General features: G+C 40.1%; 1 protein-coding gene across 2 annotated transcripts in view; it reads right to left on the reverse strand.

Moving 5' to 3' along the window:
• The window catches only part of LOC133380258 (core histone macro-H2A.1), a 70460-nt gene that overhangs the window by 11952 nt on the left and 38039 nt on the right, over positions 1 to 20469 (reverse strand). Inside the window, exons 3-6 of one of the 2 annotated variants that reach the window (XM_061617179.1) lie at positions 10090 to 10196; positions 9616 to 9813; positions 7703 to 7810; positions 693 to 792 (exon numbers count right to left, since the gene is read on the reverse strand). In XM_061617179.1, the coding sequence (XP_061473163.1) occupies positions 693 to 792; positions 7703 to 7810; positions 9616 to 9813; positions 10090 to 10196 (513 nt within the window). The remainder of the gene's footprint in view (positions 1 to 692; positions 793 to 7702; positions 7811 to 9615; positions 9814 to 10089; positions 10197 to 20469) is intronic. The other variant, XM_061617180.1, reaches the window with a different exon arrangement.

The raw sequence follows: 20469 nt of genomic DNA on the forward strand, positions 1-20469 counted from the left end.
AAGCTCTGGTTTGGACTATAACTTCCGTCAGCCCCAGCTGTCTGTGCTTGCTGGGCCTGACAGGGTTAAAACACCTGAAGGGCACCAGGTTAGGGAAGACTGAGCAAATCCATAAAAACATCTCGAATAATATTATTAAGTATATGCCCTTTGAGTGACAAATAACTTTCCTTTTGAACAAAGCAGTATATTTATAAATATAGCTAGCATTGGCACTCTATCATTAAAATAATATATTTGTTTACAATTAAACAAGAAGTGATTGAATTAAACTTAAAAAGAGGGAAAGAAATAGGGGAACGTCTATTGGGCAATTATCTCTAGCTATCAATTTTTACCCTTACCTATTTCAATGAAAAGAATAACCTGAAGTCAGAATGGAGAAACTAGAGAAACTACTTATTTTGATGATTGATATATAACTGTTTTAGCCCTCAAAGAATCCATATAAGAAACATCCCCAAAGGAACCAACAGTCACATTTGATTATTATGGAACAATATGTAAAAGACTTCAGAGTTACTCAGTAATAGTCACCATGCAACTATTACGTATGGAAAGCTAAACATGTAATAATCCTCCCATTAAGTATTTTGAGCCTTTAGAAATATTACATTTATTACAACAAAATAGTAAAGGCATTCCATAATTTTCATGTGACTGTTAGTTATGGCAGCCCATTCCCCATTTACCTAGATCATCTTTAAGGTCAATGTCAGCATTGGTGGGATTGATAATGGCCTCCACTTCGAAGCCGGCTAAATTACTGATTTCACTGTGAATAAGGTTCAGCTGAAAAGAAAAGCATGAGGTGGGAAATAACAACAGGACAGTTGGGAATCACAGAGAAGCTGCAGAAAAGTAAGGCTTGCAACGGAGATGGAAGTAGAATCATTGCAAACAAATGTGCAAAAATAAATGGCAGGTCATAAGGGACATTCCTTGCAAACAAACCAAACGGAATATGTTTCAAACTAAAGACTCAGACACGATTCTGTACATGGGGAAGAAGCATTTGTGTCAGGTCAGAGCTTGAGCTTACCAAGCTTTAATGCCTAATGAGGATGAATCCGGAAGAGAATGGAGATGTTAGGTCCCTAGTATCTATGCTGGCTTTCTACTAAGGGGAGTTACAGGTGATCATTTTACCATGTGCATGTATTTGATTTGTTTAACACAGACTGGAACCATCAGACAGTTTTGTTTACTGTTGTATGTGGTTGGTGGGATGGGGAGGGATGATTCCTCTCTCTTTCTCTCTGTATGTGTAATTTCAATAGGTTAGGACAGCCTTTCCCAACCAGTGTGCCAATGGCTGAGGCTGATGAGAGTTGTGGTCCAACAACATCTGGAGGCACATTGGTTGGGAAAGGCTGGGTTAGGATATATTGTAAGGCTGCACTGTTCTCTTATCTGGGAGTCAAGTCCCATTGAACCAATGAAGCTTACTTCTGAGGAGATAGATTGCACAGTAGCATTTCTATAAATTGGTAACAAAAATAATGTGTAAGGTCTCCTTTCCACTTGGGAAGATGCTATAGGAGACCAAGCAGCTTTGGCATAAGTGATGTCACAATGGGCAATTAGGTTGTGAAACCCCACAAAAGTGAAGTGAGGTGGGTGGCTTCTAGGGAGAGGGCTATCTCAGTGGTGGCACCTCAATTATGGAATGTCCGAGCCTCCCAGAGGCCCACCTGGTGCCTTCTTTATGGTCTTTTTGGAGAAGTTTTTTCAGGTGAACCTTTTGATCTTCCTAGGCTTTTAAAACTGGTGATGTTAAAATCAGAAAATTTATGTTGCATAGGTTCATAGTTTATGCTCCTGATTTTGTACCAAAAAAATCCCTAAATGGTTTGCGTATTTACATACATAGAGCCTACCTTCTGCCTTACATTTCTTCATGATCTTTAAGATCAGCAGAGATCTTCCTGCCTATACACAAAAAACTCCATGCACACAGAAAACTAGTGCATCAAGAACAAAGTTAGCCTATTGCCCATAGTACTTACATGCTAGGTTTCTAATTGTGGGTTTTTTTTCATAGGACAGCATTCAGTCATGCAACCTTCAATCTGTTCTGGAACAGATTTGAGAGGGTATATGGAGAAATGAAAGGGAGAGAAAGTCCTGTTGCTCAGGGGTAAGTCCTTGTGCCAATGGGACAACTTTGTTGGATATAAACTATTGAGTTGTGTACAAAAGAGTGAAAAAACCACCATAAAAAGGGGTGTGGGGAATCTTCCTGAAGGGTCATTCAGGAAGATGTTTTGTATGTGAGAGACCTTGTCTTCCTGAGCATTTTGTTGTAGTGAGTTTGTTTTTGTTGCAGTGAGTTTGAATAGGTTGACTGGACTATGGGCCCAAATCTAAAGTACATTAGTGACACATAAATCCCTTTGAAATTAATGAGACTAATAACAAGAAACACCAATCCCCACTAGTTTTACTGTTGATAAGCAGGACTAGCTTTCTTTGGATTTTGACCGTGTAATTTTTGCATTACTACTTATTTTGGCAGTATTTAATTTATTTTTTGTAAATGAAAAGGAGGGGGGAAGCAGTTCTACAAATGTAAACAAAACACAAGTGCCAAAAAGCATAGGTATGCTGGGTGGAGCAGCCCAGTCTTCAAAGTGGAAGCAAAGATTCAACTGAAATGAAGGGAGCTGTGCAGAGAGAAAATCAGAAGACTTGCTTGAGAATCAGAGATATGTGCACAAAACTGACACCTGCTATTTTCAACATAAGCTTTCCATAAGAACAACACGAATTAGAATGAACTATGTAAAGACCTGTTTTAAAATCCAATACGTGGCAATTATTTCATGCACCTCTAATAATTCCTGTTTTCTCATACTCTACTGTTTGAGCCTTGTGTTTGACAACTAGCTTTGCCAAAAAGGAAAAAAAGCAAACATTGAAGAAAGATATTAATGGGATTGTAATCCTAAAAACATTTAATTGTTAAATGTTAATATTAATCATCTACTTTTTATGTGTCTTATAACTCCCAATATTCTAATAGCCCTCTCAGGAAATGCAGCCCATTCTAGTTCCTTAGGTTTGTGGATTCAACTTTTCCAGTAAAGTGATTATTCTCTGCAAAGGTCTCCTGTTTGGACATATGTATATCAGTTTCCTGGTTTTCAAACATAGCTTTTACTATATATTTTTAACAGCTTGTGGTAGAGCAGGTATTTTTAGCAAAGTGTTCTTGCATGCACATATTAAAGTCATTGATGTAAGTTGAGTGATCCCCTATTTGGAAAATGCATCTTCTGACTACATTATATGGGCTGGTGTAGAAGTAACTGGGGTCAATCTTGTAACTGTGGCTGTGAGATAAGGAGTGGGCTACAGCAGCATCTAATCCTCTCCCACACCCTTGCTGGTGTAAATTCCCCCTGCTCATCTTAATCAGGGGCTAACTCCATGTCCTATGTCACTCCAAGTTTCACAATGAGAAGCTGATTCAGAATTTGAGAAGTAGAAGGCTGTTTTTAACTCTTTCCCCATCTGTCTTGTCTTTGTTTCAAATCATATCCTCACAAACATGTTTTTACCTTTGCAAACATACGGTCAGAATCCAGGAAGGGGAGAAGCTGCTGGGGGGGGCAATGAGATCAGAGGATTGGCAGGTGTTAAATTAGCATCCCTGTCTCTCAACTAAACTATGCTCTAATCTCTTCTCTTCCACAGCAATTTCTTGTATTAAAAAGCATACTGTCATTTGTGTGTAACATGTCGCTAGTTCCTAAACTAGGTACCTCTTAATCAAGTTTTGTTAACTAGTTTCATACCCTGGTTAAATGCATTGGAAGCAACTGTAACCACTTTTTAATTTTGTAATTCTTAACTGTAGTTATAGTAGGATGGGGGAATGGGCCTAGAGGAGAGACAGCATGGAAGATGGCACTATGTGAACCTACAGCCAATTCCAGTGGCCTTTTCCTGATCTATTAAGACAGATGTGGGGAATGTTTGGTCCTTCAGTTGTTGCTGACTATAACTCCCATCATCCCTGGCCATTGGCCTTGCTTGCTGGGGCTGATTGGAGTTGTAGTTCAACAACATCAGGAGGTTCCCCACGTCTGTCTTATGAGTTCATCCAAATTATGTATGAACCATTCCATAGCTCACAGCTGCATACAGGTGAGCCCCACTGATTTCAATATGACATGATTAAGGTTAAACCGGAATGTGCCTCTTGCTACTAAGATCCACAAATGCATGATGCAAACAAAGTTCTTCTTAAAGATCTGCATTTCAGCCTCTGCAAAAAGGAGACCCAGAGGGAAGGAATCCTGTGTCTGGCCCATAGAAGTACACATGGGCTATTCTTGTATTTGTGCACATGCCATCAAATACGTGAACAGTGCTCTTAGCTGTTGTGTGCAGAAGGGCTTCCTTACTGCTTTTCAAAAGGAAATGCTTTGTGGATCCACAGGAATTCCCCACTGCACAATAGAACACCCCCTTGCACTCTGTACACATAACAAAGCCACTGACTGCGGCTATGAAAGTGTGGCAGAAGGTAATACTATCCCTTTCTTTAAAAGTGCAAATAACCATTTTTCTATCTAGCACTGGAGTGACATTTAGGACAAGTTCACACATGCAAGCCACAAGGGTATAAGGAGTTGTGTATGTCTGAACTGGGCCATGCATGGTGAAATCCATTGGCTGCAGCAGCTGAAAAAAGTGGACCAACAATCCAGAAGTGGCTATCAGCTATCACCATATATGTTGCCCAGTTCACTCTCCAAGATCCTTAAGCCTCTCAACCGTCTTAATAGTATCACTGTCTGTTACTAGCAGCTCGTTGACTGAAAAACTTTAGGTCAGACACCAACTGCTGACAGCATGGCAATTAGATGGTTGAGACGAGGTATTCTTCAAAATAAGGCTGAAGGATAGCATTTCCATGTAGGAAAACCACTTAAACACCATTGCATGTGTTAAGAGCACATGTGACTATTTTCTCCACATGTAAATGTCCTGAAAAGACAAAGTTGGCTCAGCTCCATAACATGTTACTCACAGAACTTTGCTGTTAAGGAGAATATAATTGTAATTTCACCCAGTATAAAATGAAGTCAAATACTCAAATACATCTTGTAAGGCTGAAAGGTCCTCATTTCCTGAGGGGCAATCGAATCATTTTCCAGTTAGCAAATCCTTTCAGTCTAATACAGGGGTGGGGAACATGTGGCCCTCCAGATGTTGTTGGACTTCAGCTTCCATCATCCTTCACTATTGCTCATGCTGGCTTGGACTGATGGGAGATAGAGTCCAACAATGTCTGGAGGGCCACAGCTTCCTTACCCTGATCTAATATATATGGGTCAGGATCCGATAAGGGTCTCTATATGCACTCAAAAGCATGCTCTAGGGGTATTTGCTGTTTAGAAATACAGAGCCCTATGCCAATGGCCAGTCTTTTGAAACCCCTCTCCATTTTAAAAATTGATTGCTCATGTGCCATGAATTGCTGGTGTCCGAGAAACACAGGCCAAAGGCCTTCTTAGGCACACAGACTAGTTGCTTGTATCTTGGGATCCCTACCACAGTAATAGTACTTAACTTAAATTGCTAACTGGTGAGAATTCCCAGTTAACTCCATTTCTTCATATATTCATAAACCAGCATGTTATTTCTTAGCCAGAATGAGAGCAAAAAATAGTTTTGAATGTTTGACGGATGAAGCTATTAAAATCATATCAGTATAATAATAATAATAAAAAATGAGTAGAAGACAGACAGACATAATATTAACATTACTAATGTTGAAAGGCAACTAGTACAAAATGTTGGCATTTCCCAATGCAAATACTCAAACTGTCTCTATCTCCAAGTGAAAATATTATTCTGAAGGTCAAATGCACATATAAACACTCTTTTCAAGCTACTTTTTCATTCATTGGGAAAACGGACTATTAATTCAATGTGAAATAATAATTAGCCAAAAAAAAGCACACCCACCGGTAAGACAGCAAAGGGAACCTATCATTTTCTGATTTCTCTAACGGAATGGTTACCCTATTTTTCAACTTTTCCCACTATACTGTGGATTTACAATCAATTTTGTGAAGGGTGGTACAACCTTTTCTGATTGTTTTTCTTCTCATGCAGTAAGAGTAGAGCTACATGTTAGAGACCAAATATGGAGTTCCCAACTCTGCATTTGCCTCTTAACATTAATGCAAGAGGGACAGGTCTTTCCAGGGGAGACTCAATGGGAGGGATTGCTTAACCCTCCCAGCCGCCAATTCTTCCTTCCTTTCAATCACCCTCCCAAATTCTTTCCATCTCTGGATAGGCGTTTCCGGTATCAGAGTTGGTGTGCGTTCAGAACACTTTGGAGGATGATTTTAGGGAGACTTAGCAGATAGGAGAAGGGTTAAGCAATTCTCTTGTAAATGTTCCCCCCTCCACAAATCTCTATATTATCATGTACTGGCAAACATGTCTGGGAAACTCATACTTCATGCCAGCTAAATTGTAAAGCATTCTGGAATTAAATACCACAGACAAATTCACTGAATTAATTTCAAATGTCACCTGCCATTTTTCTCCAAAATGGTATTTACTGGGGAAAACAGGGTCCCTGACACATAATGGTTTTCATTAAAAAAAAGTCATTCCTATATGTAAATAAATGTTTTAGATAGGGCATTGTAAATGTAGATCACCATATAGTGGATTCCCTTAGCAAAGACATTTCATCTTCAGCACATGTTTGCTGAAACAATTATGTTGTTATGTGCAGAAGTTTTTAAATTCATGGAACATGTTGCTGCCTGCAGACAGGAGGCTCGCAGGCTCCTCTGGTGCCTATCTGCATTCAATGACACACTGCAGTATCACCATGACCAGGCACATAGCTTCAGTTTTTTATTCCTTCCTCTCTTTTGCTGGTCAGTCATTTTGCCGCTTTCCAAAACGCCACTACAAAAATTATTCAAGTCTCTCATTGCTCTGACTACACGATGCCCCTCATCAGATCCCATTCCTGGCTTCTGTATCCAGCACAAATCCCTTGTCCTTACTTTTAAAACTTTAAACAGCCTCATCCCACCCAATCTTTTTTCCTTCTTTGCCATTACACCTTTGCCCCTGTCCTCAGCTCCTTCCTCTCTACCACCATCAGCCACGCAAAGGTCTCTTGTTCTGCACTGTGACTCTACCCATTTCCCCTGCCTGCCTACACATGGCTCCGTGAACATGTATGTGCTACCACTTCTTTCTCCCCTTTCAAAATGCTCCTGAAACCCCATCTTCTCTCTGAGGCATTTGGCTTCACCCCTCAGTCCTTATTCCCAACTGTACCCACATTTATTAAAGTATGTATTTGCTCAAAGGTATCCCTTGTTACTTTGCCTCTACTTTTCTCATTCTCCCCTTTGTATATTTTTAGACTGTAATCTCCTTGGAAACAGGGACCTTTTTTTAATCCATTAAACTTTGTATTGATAGTCCTGTATAAATAATGACTGCAATTTTTAAAAAATATACATAAAGAATTACTTTGTTTCTAAGGGGATATTTTTCCATATGTGTTAACTCTGGCAGGTGGAGGAGAATGGGGAGGATAGGCATTTGCCAATTCATTAAGGAAGCAGGGAAGTACTTCCTAAGTAATACTGAATTTCTGTATAAATATAGATACTATACATATTGTGACTACATTGTGCAAACCTACCTTCTGCCCAAGGAATAGACTTTTTGTGGACAGGACAGTGAAACCATCTGTCGGGGTGCCTTCTGTTGTGCTGTCGGCACTTGCTGATTTGCTGACTTCTCCCTGTTTCTTCTCGGGCAAAATCAGCAACCAATCAATCAGTCTGAATTATTATTATTATTTATATTTATTAGTCACTTTCCTTGCAAAGCAACGTAAAGCGACTTACAACAACAAGATTAAAACCAATTACAACAAACCCATTAAAACAACAAACACAACACAACCTAGAAACAGATCAGTACAAATAAAGACAGGTCTTGCACGACCTGCCACATTAAAAGAGGCCATTGATATCTAAAACCCTTCAAACTGAGGGCCAAAAGCCCAGGGAAAAAGGAAGGTTTTTGCCTGGTGCCTAAAAATAGATAATAATGATGCCAGGTGTACTTCCCTGGAAAGAGCATTCCACAAGCAAGGAGCCACCAATAAAAAGATGATTCTTGCACTGTCACCCTCCACACCTTCCTCGGAGGGGGCACACGGAGAAGGGCCTCAGATGAAGAATGCAGGGTCCAGGTTGGCTTATGCAGGGAGTGCTGGCCCTTGAGGTATTGGGGTCCTGAGTTGCATAAGGCTTTATAGGTCAAAACCAGCACTTTGGATTGAGCCCAGGAACTAATTGGTAGCCAGAGCAGTTGTGCCAGAATACTTGTTATGTGTTCCGACCATCCCATGCTGGTTAATAATCTGGCTGCCTAATTCTGCACCAGCTGCAGTTTCTGACCCAACTTTAATCAGACAGATATGACACAACTGATAAGATGCTCGTGCAGACCGATTATAGAGGGAGGGCCTCTATACTACAGTTACTTCACAGAGGGAGGACGCTTATTGAGCTCTTATAAGTGGAGGTTGGGCCACTCACTATGTGCAGGCAGATTTTGCCCCCTCTACATCACTGCTCAAAGGGCAGCACTTAGGATTAATTTTCTCTTGTTGAAAAGCAGCATAAACGTTTATGCAATACCACAAAGAGTAAGTGACATTGTTGGATTCCCTCTATACCAGGGAGCCAAACCGGAACCAAAGCTGTACATCCGTACAATCGTATTTTCAGGATTGTTAAAAAACAAACCAGCCAGATTTTTGAATAATTATTTGTAAGTCCGTCTTACTGTTTTAGTAACTACATGCACAGACCCAATCCCAATGCAGAGGAGCATCTGAAGTTAAGTCAGTCAAAATAATTTCCTTATTCACTATACAATAATGTATAATGTAGTATATTCCATATACTATATAGTATAGTATATACAGCCAGTGTGGCAAAGTGGTTAGAATGTTGGACAATGAGCTGGGAGACCAGGGTTCAAATCCCCACTCAGCCATGAAGCTCAAAGGGTGACCACGGGCCTGTCAATGTCTCTCAGCCTAACCTACCTCACAGGGTTACTGTGAGGATAAAATGGAGAACTATGTACTCCACCTTGAGCTCCATGGAGGAAAGGTGGTATATAAATGCAATAATAAAATAAATAAATAAATATGGTACATTTTCTACCATCCATCTAGCAACGCCAGTGGAAATTGGTATCCCACATAATAGAGGCCACTAGCGAGTGACTCTCATATAGCTAAAAGAATACTTCTGATATGATGTCTCTAAATGTGCAATATTAAAGGCAAGGCAAGACCATGTTGTATTCCATCTGCTGGGAAGCTAGCTTAGCACCCACCTGGCAAACCACTTCTGTGACCAGGCAGGGGCAGAACAGGTGTCATCCCAACAACTAGAAATAAGAAGTGGTATAAATAAGCACGAACCACACAGTCCTATACATGCTAACTTTGCAAGTCTCACTGAGCACAATGGGACTTGCTTCTATGTAAATGTGCACAGGAATGGGCTACAAATAAGAAAGTAATGATACCTTAGACTTCCTTGCTCCTTTTTTGCCACCTGCTTTCTTTGTTGTGGTTTTCTTCTGTGATGGAGATTTTGCCTTTTTAGCTGGGGGTGGAGTGATGATTGCTTCCAGTTTTCCTTTTGATCCCCGCTTCTTTGCCAACAATTCTGGGTGAATATTTGGTAATACACCACCGCTGGCTATGGTGACGCCTTTCAACAGCTTAAATGGAAATGGAACAAACAGGCACCTTTGAATAGCTTTAAAACTGAAAGAAACTGGGCATTTTGTCACCAAAGATACAAATCAAAAACCTGGAGCACTGAGGTTATGTAGCGATTTCAGCCTTAGCAGTTGCTGATACATTTCCCATTCATGTAATTAAGCTGGGCCAACTGCACACTGCTTCACAGATCCTGAATTACAACTTTGGGCAAGAATCAAAAGGAAAGAATCAAAAGGAAATCCAAGCCCTCACCCAGTGGAATCTCTTTTTACCTGATTTAATTCTTCATCATTTGCCACAGCCAACAGGATATGTCTAGGTGTGACACGGCCCTTTTTGTTGTCCCGAGCTGCATTTCCAGCCAATTCAAGAATTTCCGCTGTCAAGGAAGATACGACTTTCATAAGAATAATAAAAAAATCCTGGGTTTTGTTTGGTGAATAAGGCTATAAAGTAGTGTATAATCAGTTTTCTAGCAGCTGACAAAAGGTTTGCAGCCACCTGACACTCCTTGCACCTCATGGTCAGAAACCACAGTATTATTTATTTGACAGTAGATTGCAATCACAGATACACAACATGGGGTCCATAATTAATGCTCCAGGTTTAGAAAAAGACCATTGGAACTTATTTGCAAAATTAAACTTCTCTCATAACATGAGCACTTAAAACATCAGAAAAGGTTCAGAAAAGGTCAACTAAAATTATCAAGAGTCTGGAGCAACTCTGCTACGAGAAAAGGTTACAATATTTGGGACTTTTTAATTTAGAAAAAATGGCAAGTAAGTAGAGATATGAAAAAATGTGTATAAAATTTTGCATGGCATGGAAAAAGCAGGTAGAAGCTTTTCTCCTTCTCACATGATACTAGAACCGTGGGTCATCCAGTGTTGAAAGGTTCAGGATAGAGAACAGTACATAGTTAAACTGTAGAATTTGCTATGTAGTACTGGCCACCAACTAGGATGGTTTTTATACCAGTTGCTGGCATCACAAGTGGGAAGTGTACTGTTATGCTTGTGTCCTGCTTGCAGGCTTCCCATAAGCATTTGGTTATTATTATTATTATTAATTAAATTTTTATACTGCCCCATAGCCGAAGCTCTCTGGGCGGCTCACAACAGGTAAAAACATCTAACATACAATTAAAACCACATATTAAGCAATTTAAAATAAGTTAAAGATATCAAAAATTAAAACATAATTAAACAGATACTAAAATGCATATTAAATACTACTAAAATGCTGAAAATGCCTGGGAGAAGAGGAAGGTTTTTACCTGGCGCCGAAAAGATAATAATGTTGGCGCCAGGTGTACCTCATCAGGAAGAATATTCCATAGTTCGGGGGCCACCACTTAGAAGGCTCTTTTTCTTAGTTTCACTTCACTGATTTTAGGTTATAATTATATTGGAATCCTAAATTGAGTCTAGTAAATCTAGTAAGTATGTTTATGACTGCAGCCTAAGACTAGACTACTGATGAAAATGTAAGAATCCATATTCCTACTCTCAGCCTACTTTGACTCCACTCAGTGAAAACAATGCTGCATGTTTATGGGCTCCTGCTGGGAGGAACAGCAGGATATCAATAAAATAATAAATAAATAAATAAATGTTTATGAAACTGTAAATGTTCGCATGAACAAAAAACCACAAGTCAAACCTGACTGGCTTCCACTAAAAGTTGAGCATTTAGTGTTGCCAGTCCCAGGCAGAGATTCCGCAGGCAACCTCACTTTTGATTTTCAGGCATCGCTTGAAGCCTTTTTTTATATATATACGCAGGCCTAAATAACTGTTTACATTTTTTGATCAGCAAGTCATTTTAATGATATTTTTTCTTGTTTGATGGTGTTTTATATTTTATTGTACTGTATGTATTGTTGTACACTGCCATGTCATATTGTATAAATTGGCAGTATGTAAACACTTTTATGAATGAATGCATAATAAATAAATAAATAAAATATTTACTAATAAATCATTTCCTTGGTAATACATCACATTATGCTCAGCTATTGTACATGTGCGGTTTTGACTGAAGTGAAAGTAAAGTTTGCAAATCCATATAACTATCTAAATGGGGGGAGGGGCTAACCTGATCATCATCCCTGGCAATTGGCCATGCTGGCTGAAGTAGATGAAGGTGGGAGTCCAACAATATATAAAAGGCCACAGGTTTCCCACTCCTGGTCTAAAAGGAGACAACTTCATCTCCTACGCTATTGCATCTATTATCAGCTTCAAAATCTTCAGACAAAGCAATGAGATAACACGATGAATTAAGAGAAAGGAAATAGCTGTTCTCGTGTTCATCTAGTTCTGATTTAAAATCAATTGTTCAGACTGAATACAGACATGGCTAGCTTTTTTTAAAAAATGGGCCACCAACCTTTGCACACGGGAAAGTGGTGATCTTAATGCTATTTCATTCTTAAAAGCTTTCAAAAAGGCACTGGGGCCAAAGAGAACATCCAATGAGCACTGCACAAGAATATGTACAGCCCCTTCTTATTTGTCTGATATGCTTAAAAGCAATAAGAAGTCTATTTTGAAAACCCAAAACATCTTTCAATAAATACCAGTACAAAATGATGCAACTTTGTTGTTGAATTTTAGAGATGCAACAACAAACTTATATGTCTGTCTGCATCCAGTTCTATCAGATCCTGAGTTCTTAATCAATCTGCTCTTATCAAAGAGCAGATCAAAGCAGTTTATCAATGCAGGTCTGAGTATGTTAGGATAGCACTTCTCTTTTAAATTTCTACATGATTTGTGTTGGACTCCACTGTCCCAGAGAAATAACTCTGGATACATTAAATCTATAACCTGCCATCTGAACATTTTCTAAGAGTGTCCTCTAGGAAAGAGGACTTCAATATAGAACTGTAACAGTCTGATATATGTCACTGTATTTTTTTCAAGTCCATATTTTGGTCCAGATAATTTCTGCAAAATGTTCTGGACTGTCAAACTAGACTTACAATTGTCTTCAAAATTAACTGAAATATAGAAAGCAACTATGGATATTTTTATGTTTTAATACATCTTCAGTGCACCATGAGTTGTCAGTTTCACTTAATTAAGGGTCTCCCATGTATAAATATATAAAAAGATATAGTATCATGGGTGTTATTTAAGAATTTCTTAACAGAAAAAAATTGATTCAATGTATAACATGCATCACCTCTACAGAATATGTAGGAAGGGCAATCATTTTTAGTGAAAAACAGAAAACTATTAAACCATATCGCATCACATATCAGCTCACAACACAGACAGGATTAACTTCAGTACATATATTAGCTAAGCTAACCTTCATAATATTCCTCACCTGTTATAATCACAATTCCTATGGTAAGCCTGTTATGACACTTACTGGAAAACCTCTACTTTTAGGTAAGCTACATGTGTATTTTTATCAATGACATTAAGTCTTTTTCAGCATCATGTTTCTAAACGACAGGGTACTATTTTATTTCTCTAGGTTGATGATTTAACATGATTCCACTTATTTGTGGCTAAAAAATTTATGATAGACAAACTTTTAATTGCAAAACATAGAAAGTTAATTAAATATGGAATATCATTTTTGTAAGGCAATATTAATGTTCTCAGCATCCCTGTGAGTTGAATATCCAGGGCCAAGTCACTTGCCATAATTCTAGACAAGGCAGTGAAATCCCTTTGCCATTATCATCTCATGTCTGGAATGGTAACATGTGAATCAGCTCTAAGGTCACCTGTTATAGAAGCTAAACATCTGCTGTGGTATAAATGCTGTAATACTCCAAGGAGCCCACTTCTGCTCTATTTCTCACCTAAATCCAATGAGACTCTGCTACTGTAAACCAAATGATCTGCAAAGTTAGAAAGGAAAAGAATTACCATCCTTAAGTATGATAGTGTATTAATGGCAGGGCAGATCTCAGGACAAGGCACCTTGGGGGAGGTGCGCCCTGGTAGGTCAGTATGTGCTAATGGAGTACTGGGTAGGGTTTGTAGGGAAGGGCCAGTGCACATATGCATGCCCATCACTCACTGACTGCAGCATCAAGCAATAACTTGCCTAAGTAACTGATGAACCATCATAAATGAATGGCTGCAAATCAAACTTTCAGATCATTTGATTGTGCCAACTCAAACACAATGTTTTTCAAGGGAAGCAGTTCAAACATTTAACTGTGAGTCATCGAGCATTGAGTAATGACAACTGGGTAGCATAGTGGCCAAGAGACCAATCAACAAATCAGAAAGTCCCTGGAATGAATCTCAGCTCTGCCATGAACTCAAGCTCTATACAAATTTCAACTATTATTGTTATTATTATTGATGCTAAACTCTTACAAATTCTTATGTGAACCACCAGCCTGAAGAGAGATGAACTAACTTCCAATGGACAAAATAAGTGGACATACTGAACTTTTTCCAACGTATTTAATCTCTTTCCCCATCCCCACTCTGAACACTCATCCCAGCCATGCATAAGGGGTGCCCACACATTATATTCAATGAGTGTACAATCTGTGTACCTGCGTGCACACAACAGTTGAATTAAACTATCACACAAACACCTGTACAAGCATAGAGAAAGCTTGTGTCTGTGCTCAGTATAACATGTAAGTTGCCTATAAATACACTGGATGGTACTCAACTAAATAATTGCACAAGTGCAAGGATTAGTGGTAGCGCAATGGGACTTCCCCCTCTCCTTCCTCTGCACCATTCCACTCTGGAGGAATGGAGGAACCCCCAAAACAAATTTAGAGGGCACACGGAAGGGGGGGAGGAGAGAGGGAGAATGTTCCATTACGCAAAGAGAAATCTTTGTGCTGACAGAAGCAGCAACTTGGCACTACGCTGAATACAACCCACTGTGTCGTCCTACCTCTCTATCAAACATTGCTGGAAATCCAAGTAAGCTTTCTTTTCTTTCCCTTTTAAAAGAGCATGGAAGATATCGTAAGGGGCAGATGCTACTGAATTAACCAAAGGGTTTGACCTTTCCTGAATTTTATTTTATTTTATTTTTATTTATTTCGATTTCTATACCGCCCACAGCCAAAAGGCTCTCAGGGCGGTGCACAACATAGAGTAAAATACAATAAAATTACAAAGGTCAGTAAAAAGCATACATATTAAACAGTAAAACAGCCTGGTATAAATTGAAAGCTAAAAAATAAATTAATTTATAATGCCTGAGAGAATAAAAAGGTTTTAACCTGGCGCTGAAAAGATAAAAGTGTAGGCGCCAGGCGTACCTCATCGGGGAGACTGTTCCATAATTCGGGGGCCACTACTGAAAAGGCCCTGGATCTTGTTACAACCCTCCGAGCCTCTCTGTGGGTCGGGACTCGGAGGAGGGCCTTTGATGTTGAACGTAGTGAGCGGGTAGGTTCATATCGGGAGAGGCGTTCTGCTAGGTATTGTGGTCCCACGCCGTGTAAGGCTTTATAAGTCAAAACTAGCACTTTGAATTTAGCCCGGAAACAAATAGGTAGCCAGTGCAAACGAACCAGGACAGGTGTTATATGTGCGGACCGCCTGGTCCTCGTCAACAGTCTAGCAGCTGCGTTTTGCACTAGCTGTAGTTTCCGAACTGTCTTCAAAGGCAGCCCCACGTAGAGCGCATTGCAGTAATCCAATCTAGAGGTTACCAGAGCACGCACGACTGAAGTGAGGTCATCGCTTTCCAGATAGGGGCATAGCTGGGCTACCAAACGAAGGTGGTAGAACGCATTCCGTGCCACTGAGGCCACCTGAGCCTCGAGAGACAGGAATGGATCGAAAAGAACCCCCAAGCTACGAACCTGTTCCTTCAGGGGGAGTGTAACCCCATCCAGAACAGGTTGAACATCCACCATCTGGGCGGAGAAGGCGCCCACCAACAGCGTCTCAGTCTTGTCAGGATTGAGCCTCAGTTTATTAGCTCTCATCCAGTCCATTATCGCGGCCAGGCAACAGTTCAGCACATTAAGAGCCTCACCTGATGAAGATGAAAAGGAGAAATAGAGTTGTGTGAAGCAACTCTGGAAGATCACTGAGCAACCCTTTCTAACTCAGGGAGTAGAAAGCTGCATCTGAAACCCTGCTGCCCTTGTGTCGGCCAGGAAAGATGGTTCGAGTTCTGGGATGGTGCAGCTGAGGGGCCTGAGGATTGCTGCACCTACCAGTGAAGGCCAGCAGAGAGTCACTTCAGCCATATCCTAGACTCCTATAGCTGCAAAGATCAGAGGCTTAGGGTTGCTATAATAACAACATAGTCAGGTCCAGTGCCAGTGGATGGCAAGGATGGGCCCTGGCAAAGGTCCCCTGCAGCCCAGAAAGTCCCCAGAAGGGCCCCTCCTTAGGCTGGGAGGGTAGAGCTCCTGCTCCACGATCCTCACCAGTGTCAGGTGGTGGGATCCAGCGACCCGATGCTGCCATGGATTGCAGAGTAGGAGCTCCCAGGCAACACCCCGATACAGGCAGTACATGCTTAAATAAGCCAGACTGCCTGACCTACCTGCCGAGTTAACGCATCACTGTGCATGCCGCACATGCTGCATGCGCATGCCCAGATGGCAACAGAGTTGTCCTGAGGGTGATAGCAGGCATGCATGCACAGCACTCAGGGCATGCATGCCAATGTGGGAGGTAGGTGGGGTGGGTGGGCCTATTTAAGTCCTTCACCACATGCATTGGGAGGGGGTGTTGGAGAGTATGACGTTGCGGGCCTGGGGCAGATTGGTGCCCAAGGGCTCAATCATGCCTGGTGCCAGCTTTGAACATAGTGAAACATTAAGAATAGCTAGATCTTCTAGCTCAACCATTTCAGAATCATTAACAAACAAACAAACTCTGGGTTGATTCCAACTAAGTTATACTTACAGTAAACCCATTGAAATTAACCCTCATGCAGACCCAGTAAAAAAATTATACTGGCTGACTTTGGAGTATATTTGGACCCTAATGAGATTTCCAATGGAAGGATAGAGTCACCTCAATTAATTCCAATGGGTCTCCTCTGAATAGGACTAACATTGTAGGCAATCTTCTTCATGGGTTTTATTTATTTATTTATTAGATTTATATGCTGCCCTTCCTCACAGTAGGAGCCCAGCAGGCGCTCTATTTATTGTTTCAAATAGACATCATTCTCTACTAACTTGAGCAAATGCTTTGTCAAGTCCGGCAGGGGATGCTCTTTCAGGATGTCCAAATATTTACTCAAGTACAGACAGAACAGAAAGAGTAATTTTGGAAGAATATTAGTCTTAATTGTAATATTTGCAGAATCTATATTATTTCAATGGCAGCTTTGTAACAACAGGATAGTAGCTCTGCAGTTTCCTAGCAAAACATGCTACATTGGTTTGTGGTGATTCTTCCAAGAAAGTCAAATCTTTATTCTGCCCCAAATCACAATGTTTAAGAACACAAATATCCTGCTACTCTCCCGGGGAAGGGAGGAACACAAAATTTGATTCTCGGGCACTGACTGCACTGTGGAGACAAATATGAGAGAGAGACACGCATCTAAGTAAAGCTAAGTAAATATCTTTCCCAAACTCTAAGGAACAGTAAATTTCAAATTTAGCTTACAAGTATAACTGGCTTCAGCAAAACCTTTTTTGGTACTAGTTTGACATCTAACATAACTTCATAGAGTTTCAGTGTAAATTGGAATCTAGTTAATTTGGATTAGGGCAGGATGGGCCAGCTTTAGCGTTACACAATCTACTTTTTTATGAGAATGATGCAATCTATCAAGTGGGCCCATGTGAAAAACAGTGGCTTGAGAAGGAGGAGACAGACACTTTGCATTCAGAAACAGAGTGCCTTTGAGCACATGACCAGGAACTGAACTCATAGTCCTACTAAAGAAAAACCTATTCCTGCAAGCTCCAAGCTTTCTTCATTTCAGCAGCGTAATTTTGGAAGGTCAGGGTGCAGCTTTTTGTTGCTGCAATGGTTAAATAGTTGGGAGTCAGAAATTCACTGCAAAACACTCCGACACGTACCAGTAGGTCCCTAAATTAGGGCTGATAAATAGGCGCCCAGTTAAATATGTTCCCTAGCTTATTTAAACAACAAGGGCCTGACTTGTCGTGTCACATCAGTACAATAACAATTATCTATTTTATTACCTTATGCACATCTACTCAGAAGTAAGTCCTGTTAATTTCAACAGGGGTGACTCCCAGGTAAGTCGGCATAGGACTACAGTCTAAAGGTCTTATTTGTAAAAAGTCATAAGACCAAGTTCTGAAGAGTTTCAACAACATCCTGGCGCATTTAACTTGATTTGTATCTTATCACAGCCAAAAAAAAAAAAATTTTTTTTTTAGTTGCCAAGGATGTTTGAATGACTGTAGGGTATTTTGGGGGTGCTAAATCCAAAAATGACATTAGTTTTGCCGAACTAGCTCTAGTTTTTGAGATAATGCATACCCCTCAAATGACGATTGTACCCCAATATGACCTGTAGCTGCTGACATATGCAGCAGGGTTTGGTCTGTCTTTTTACTCTTGAACATTGTTTTGCAAGTTTATCCACTGCATATAATATCATATTGATACTTTTTTTTTTGAAGAGGAATATGAGTTCATCACGAAGAGGCTGCTTAAACAATCCTAATGCATTCTGCTACATTTGTGGCGAATACACTCTGCAAAAACAAAGAAAAAACATCACTGACTTTGTAAAACAAGCATATCTTGCTTATTTTGGAGTGAAGCTTGGAGATCAAGATAAGTCTTGGGCTCCCCATAAGGTTTGCAAAACCTGTGTAGAGTGCCTACGACAGTGGAAAAATGGAGAAAGGAAACGTTTAAACTTTGGTGTGCCTATGGTGTGGAGAGAGCCGCAAAACTATCACGATGATTGTTATTTTTGTGTTGTGAATGTGAAAGGCTTCAATCGCTACAAGAAACATAAGTGGGAGTATCCTGATTTGGAGTCAGCAAGGCGACCTGTGCCACACAGCGAAGACATTCCCATACCAGTGTTGACCTCACTGCCTGACCTTCCATTGTCAGATGTTGAAGAAATGCTGGACGTGGAGTGTAGCACAGGTGGTAGCCCTGAAAGTGGATATGAAGAAAGCTTTTCAACACCTGAGCAGTTCTCCCAAAAAGAACTCAATGATCTGATATGAGACCTCAGTCTGTCAAAGCAAGCATCTGAACTTTTAGCATCCAGACTAATGGAAAAGAACTGTCTACAGCTGGAAGCTAACATAACACCTTACTGGACAAGAGAAGAGGGACTTCTTCCATACTTCAGCCAAGATGAAGAACTTGTATACTGCAATAACATTCCTGGATTCTTCTCCAAATGGGACTACCTGAATATCGACCAGAAGATTGGCGGCTTTTCATAGACAGCTCCACCAGAAGCTTGAAATGTGTTTTATTGCACAATGGTAACCGCTATGCATCTCTTCCAATTGCTCACTCAACAAAACTTAAAGAAGAATATGAAAATATCAAAATGGTCTTGCAGAAGCTCTGCTATCATGAGCACCAGTGGTCTATTTGTGCTGATCTAAAGATGGTGAACTTCTTGCTTGGGCAGCAAAGTGGATACACGAAGTACCCTTGTTTCATCTGCTTGTGGGATAGTAGGGCAAAGCGAGATCACTGGAAAAAAGTGACATGGCCTTCAAGGGAACACATGACTGTAGGTGCAGCGAACATCATTAACAAGCCATTGGTTGTCAGAGAAAAAATCATTCTCCCACCACTCCATATCAAGCTTGGACTGATGAAGCAATTTGTTAAGGCCTTGGACAAAGATGGTGATTGCTTCAAATACATTTGTAGATCGTTCCTTGGACTGACTATGGAAAAACTAAAAGCAGGAATCTTTGATGGTCCTAAAATTCGTAAACTCATCAATGATTTGAATTTCACTAAATTTATGAATGATGTTGAAGCTTCTGCTGGTGCAGTTATGTCTCAGTTGTCAAGAACTTCTTGGGTAACCACAAAGCAGACAATTATGAAGAATTGGTGCAAAACATGCTCGCTAACTTTAAACATTTGGGTACTAATATGAGCATAAAGGTACACTATCTCCATAGCCACTTAGACAGATTTCCGGATAATCTTGGTGATTTTAGTGAGGAACAAGGGGAGAGGTTCCATCAGGATATAAAGGTGATGGAGAAAAGGTATCAAGGCAGATGGGACAGACACATGATGGCAGACTACTGCTGGAGCCTCCAACGTGATTGTCCTGATGCCCCAAATAAAAGAAAATCGTACACACAGCGTTTTTCTATGCATTAATTGTGATTATCTGAATCAGCTTACTTTGTTTTAATGTTATTGTACTGAATACAATGCCATTAGGTATTTCATGTGTTTACTTTTGTATGATTTGAGACAGTTTCCATGTCATTTGTGGGTAGGCTATGCTGACCATTAATTTTTTTAAATTTGTTATGTTTTTCAATGGGGGCATCCATTATCTCAAAAATAAGAGCCAATCTAGCAAAGCCGATGCCATATTCGGAATCAGCGACACAAAGTTACCCTACAATCGATCAAACACCATTGGCAATAAAATTAGTGTTGACCAGTGTTATGGTTTTATTAATTTTAAAATAAATGACACATATAAGGCATATGAGACAGAAAAGTATTTTCAATGCTTTGCAA

Source organism: Rhineura floridana, chromosome 3 (genome assembly GCF_030035675.1).
Source record: "Rhineura floridana isolate rRhiFlo1 chromosome 3, rRhiFlo1.hap2, whole genome shotgun sequence".
NCBI classification, from domain to species: domain Eukaryota; kingdom Metazoa; phylum Chordata; class Lepidosauria; order Squamata; family Rhineuridae; genus Rhineura; species Rhineura floridana.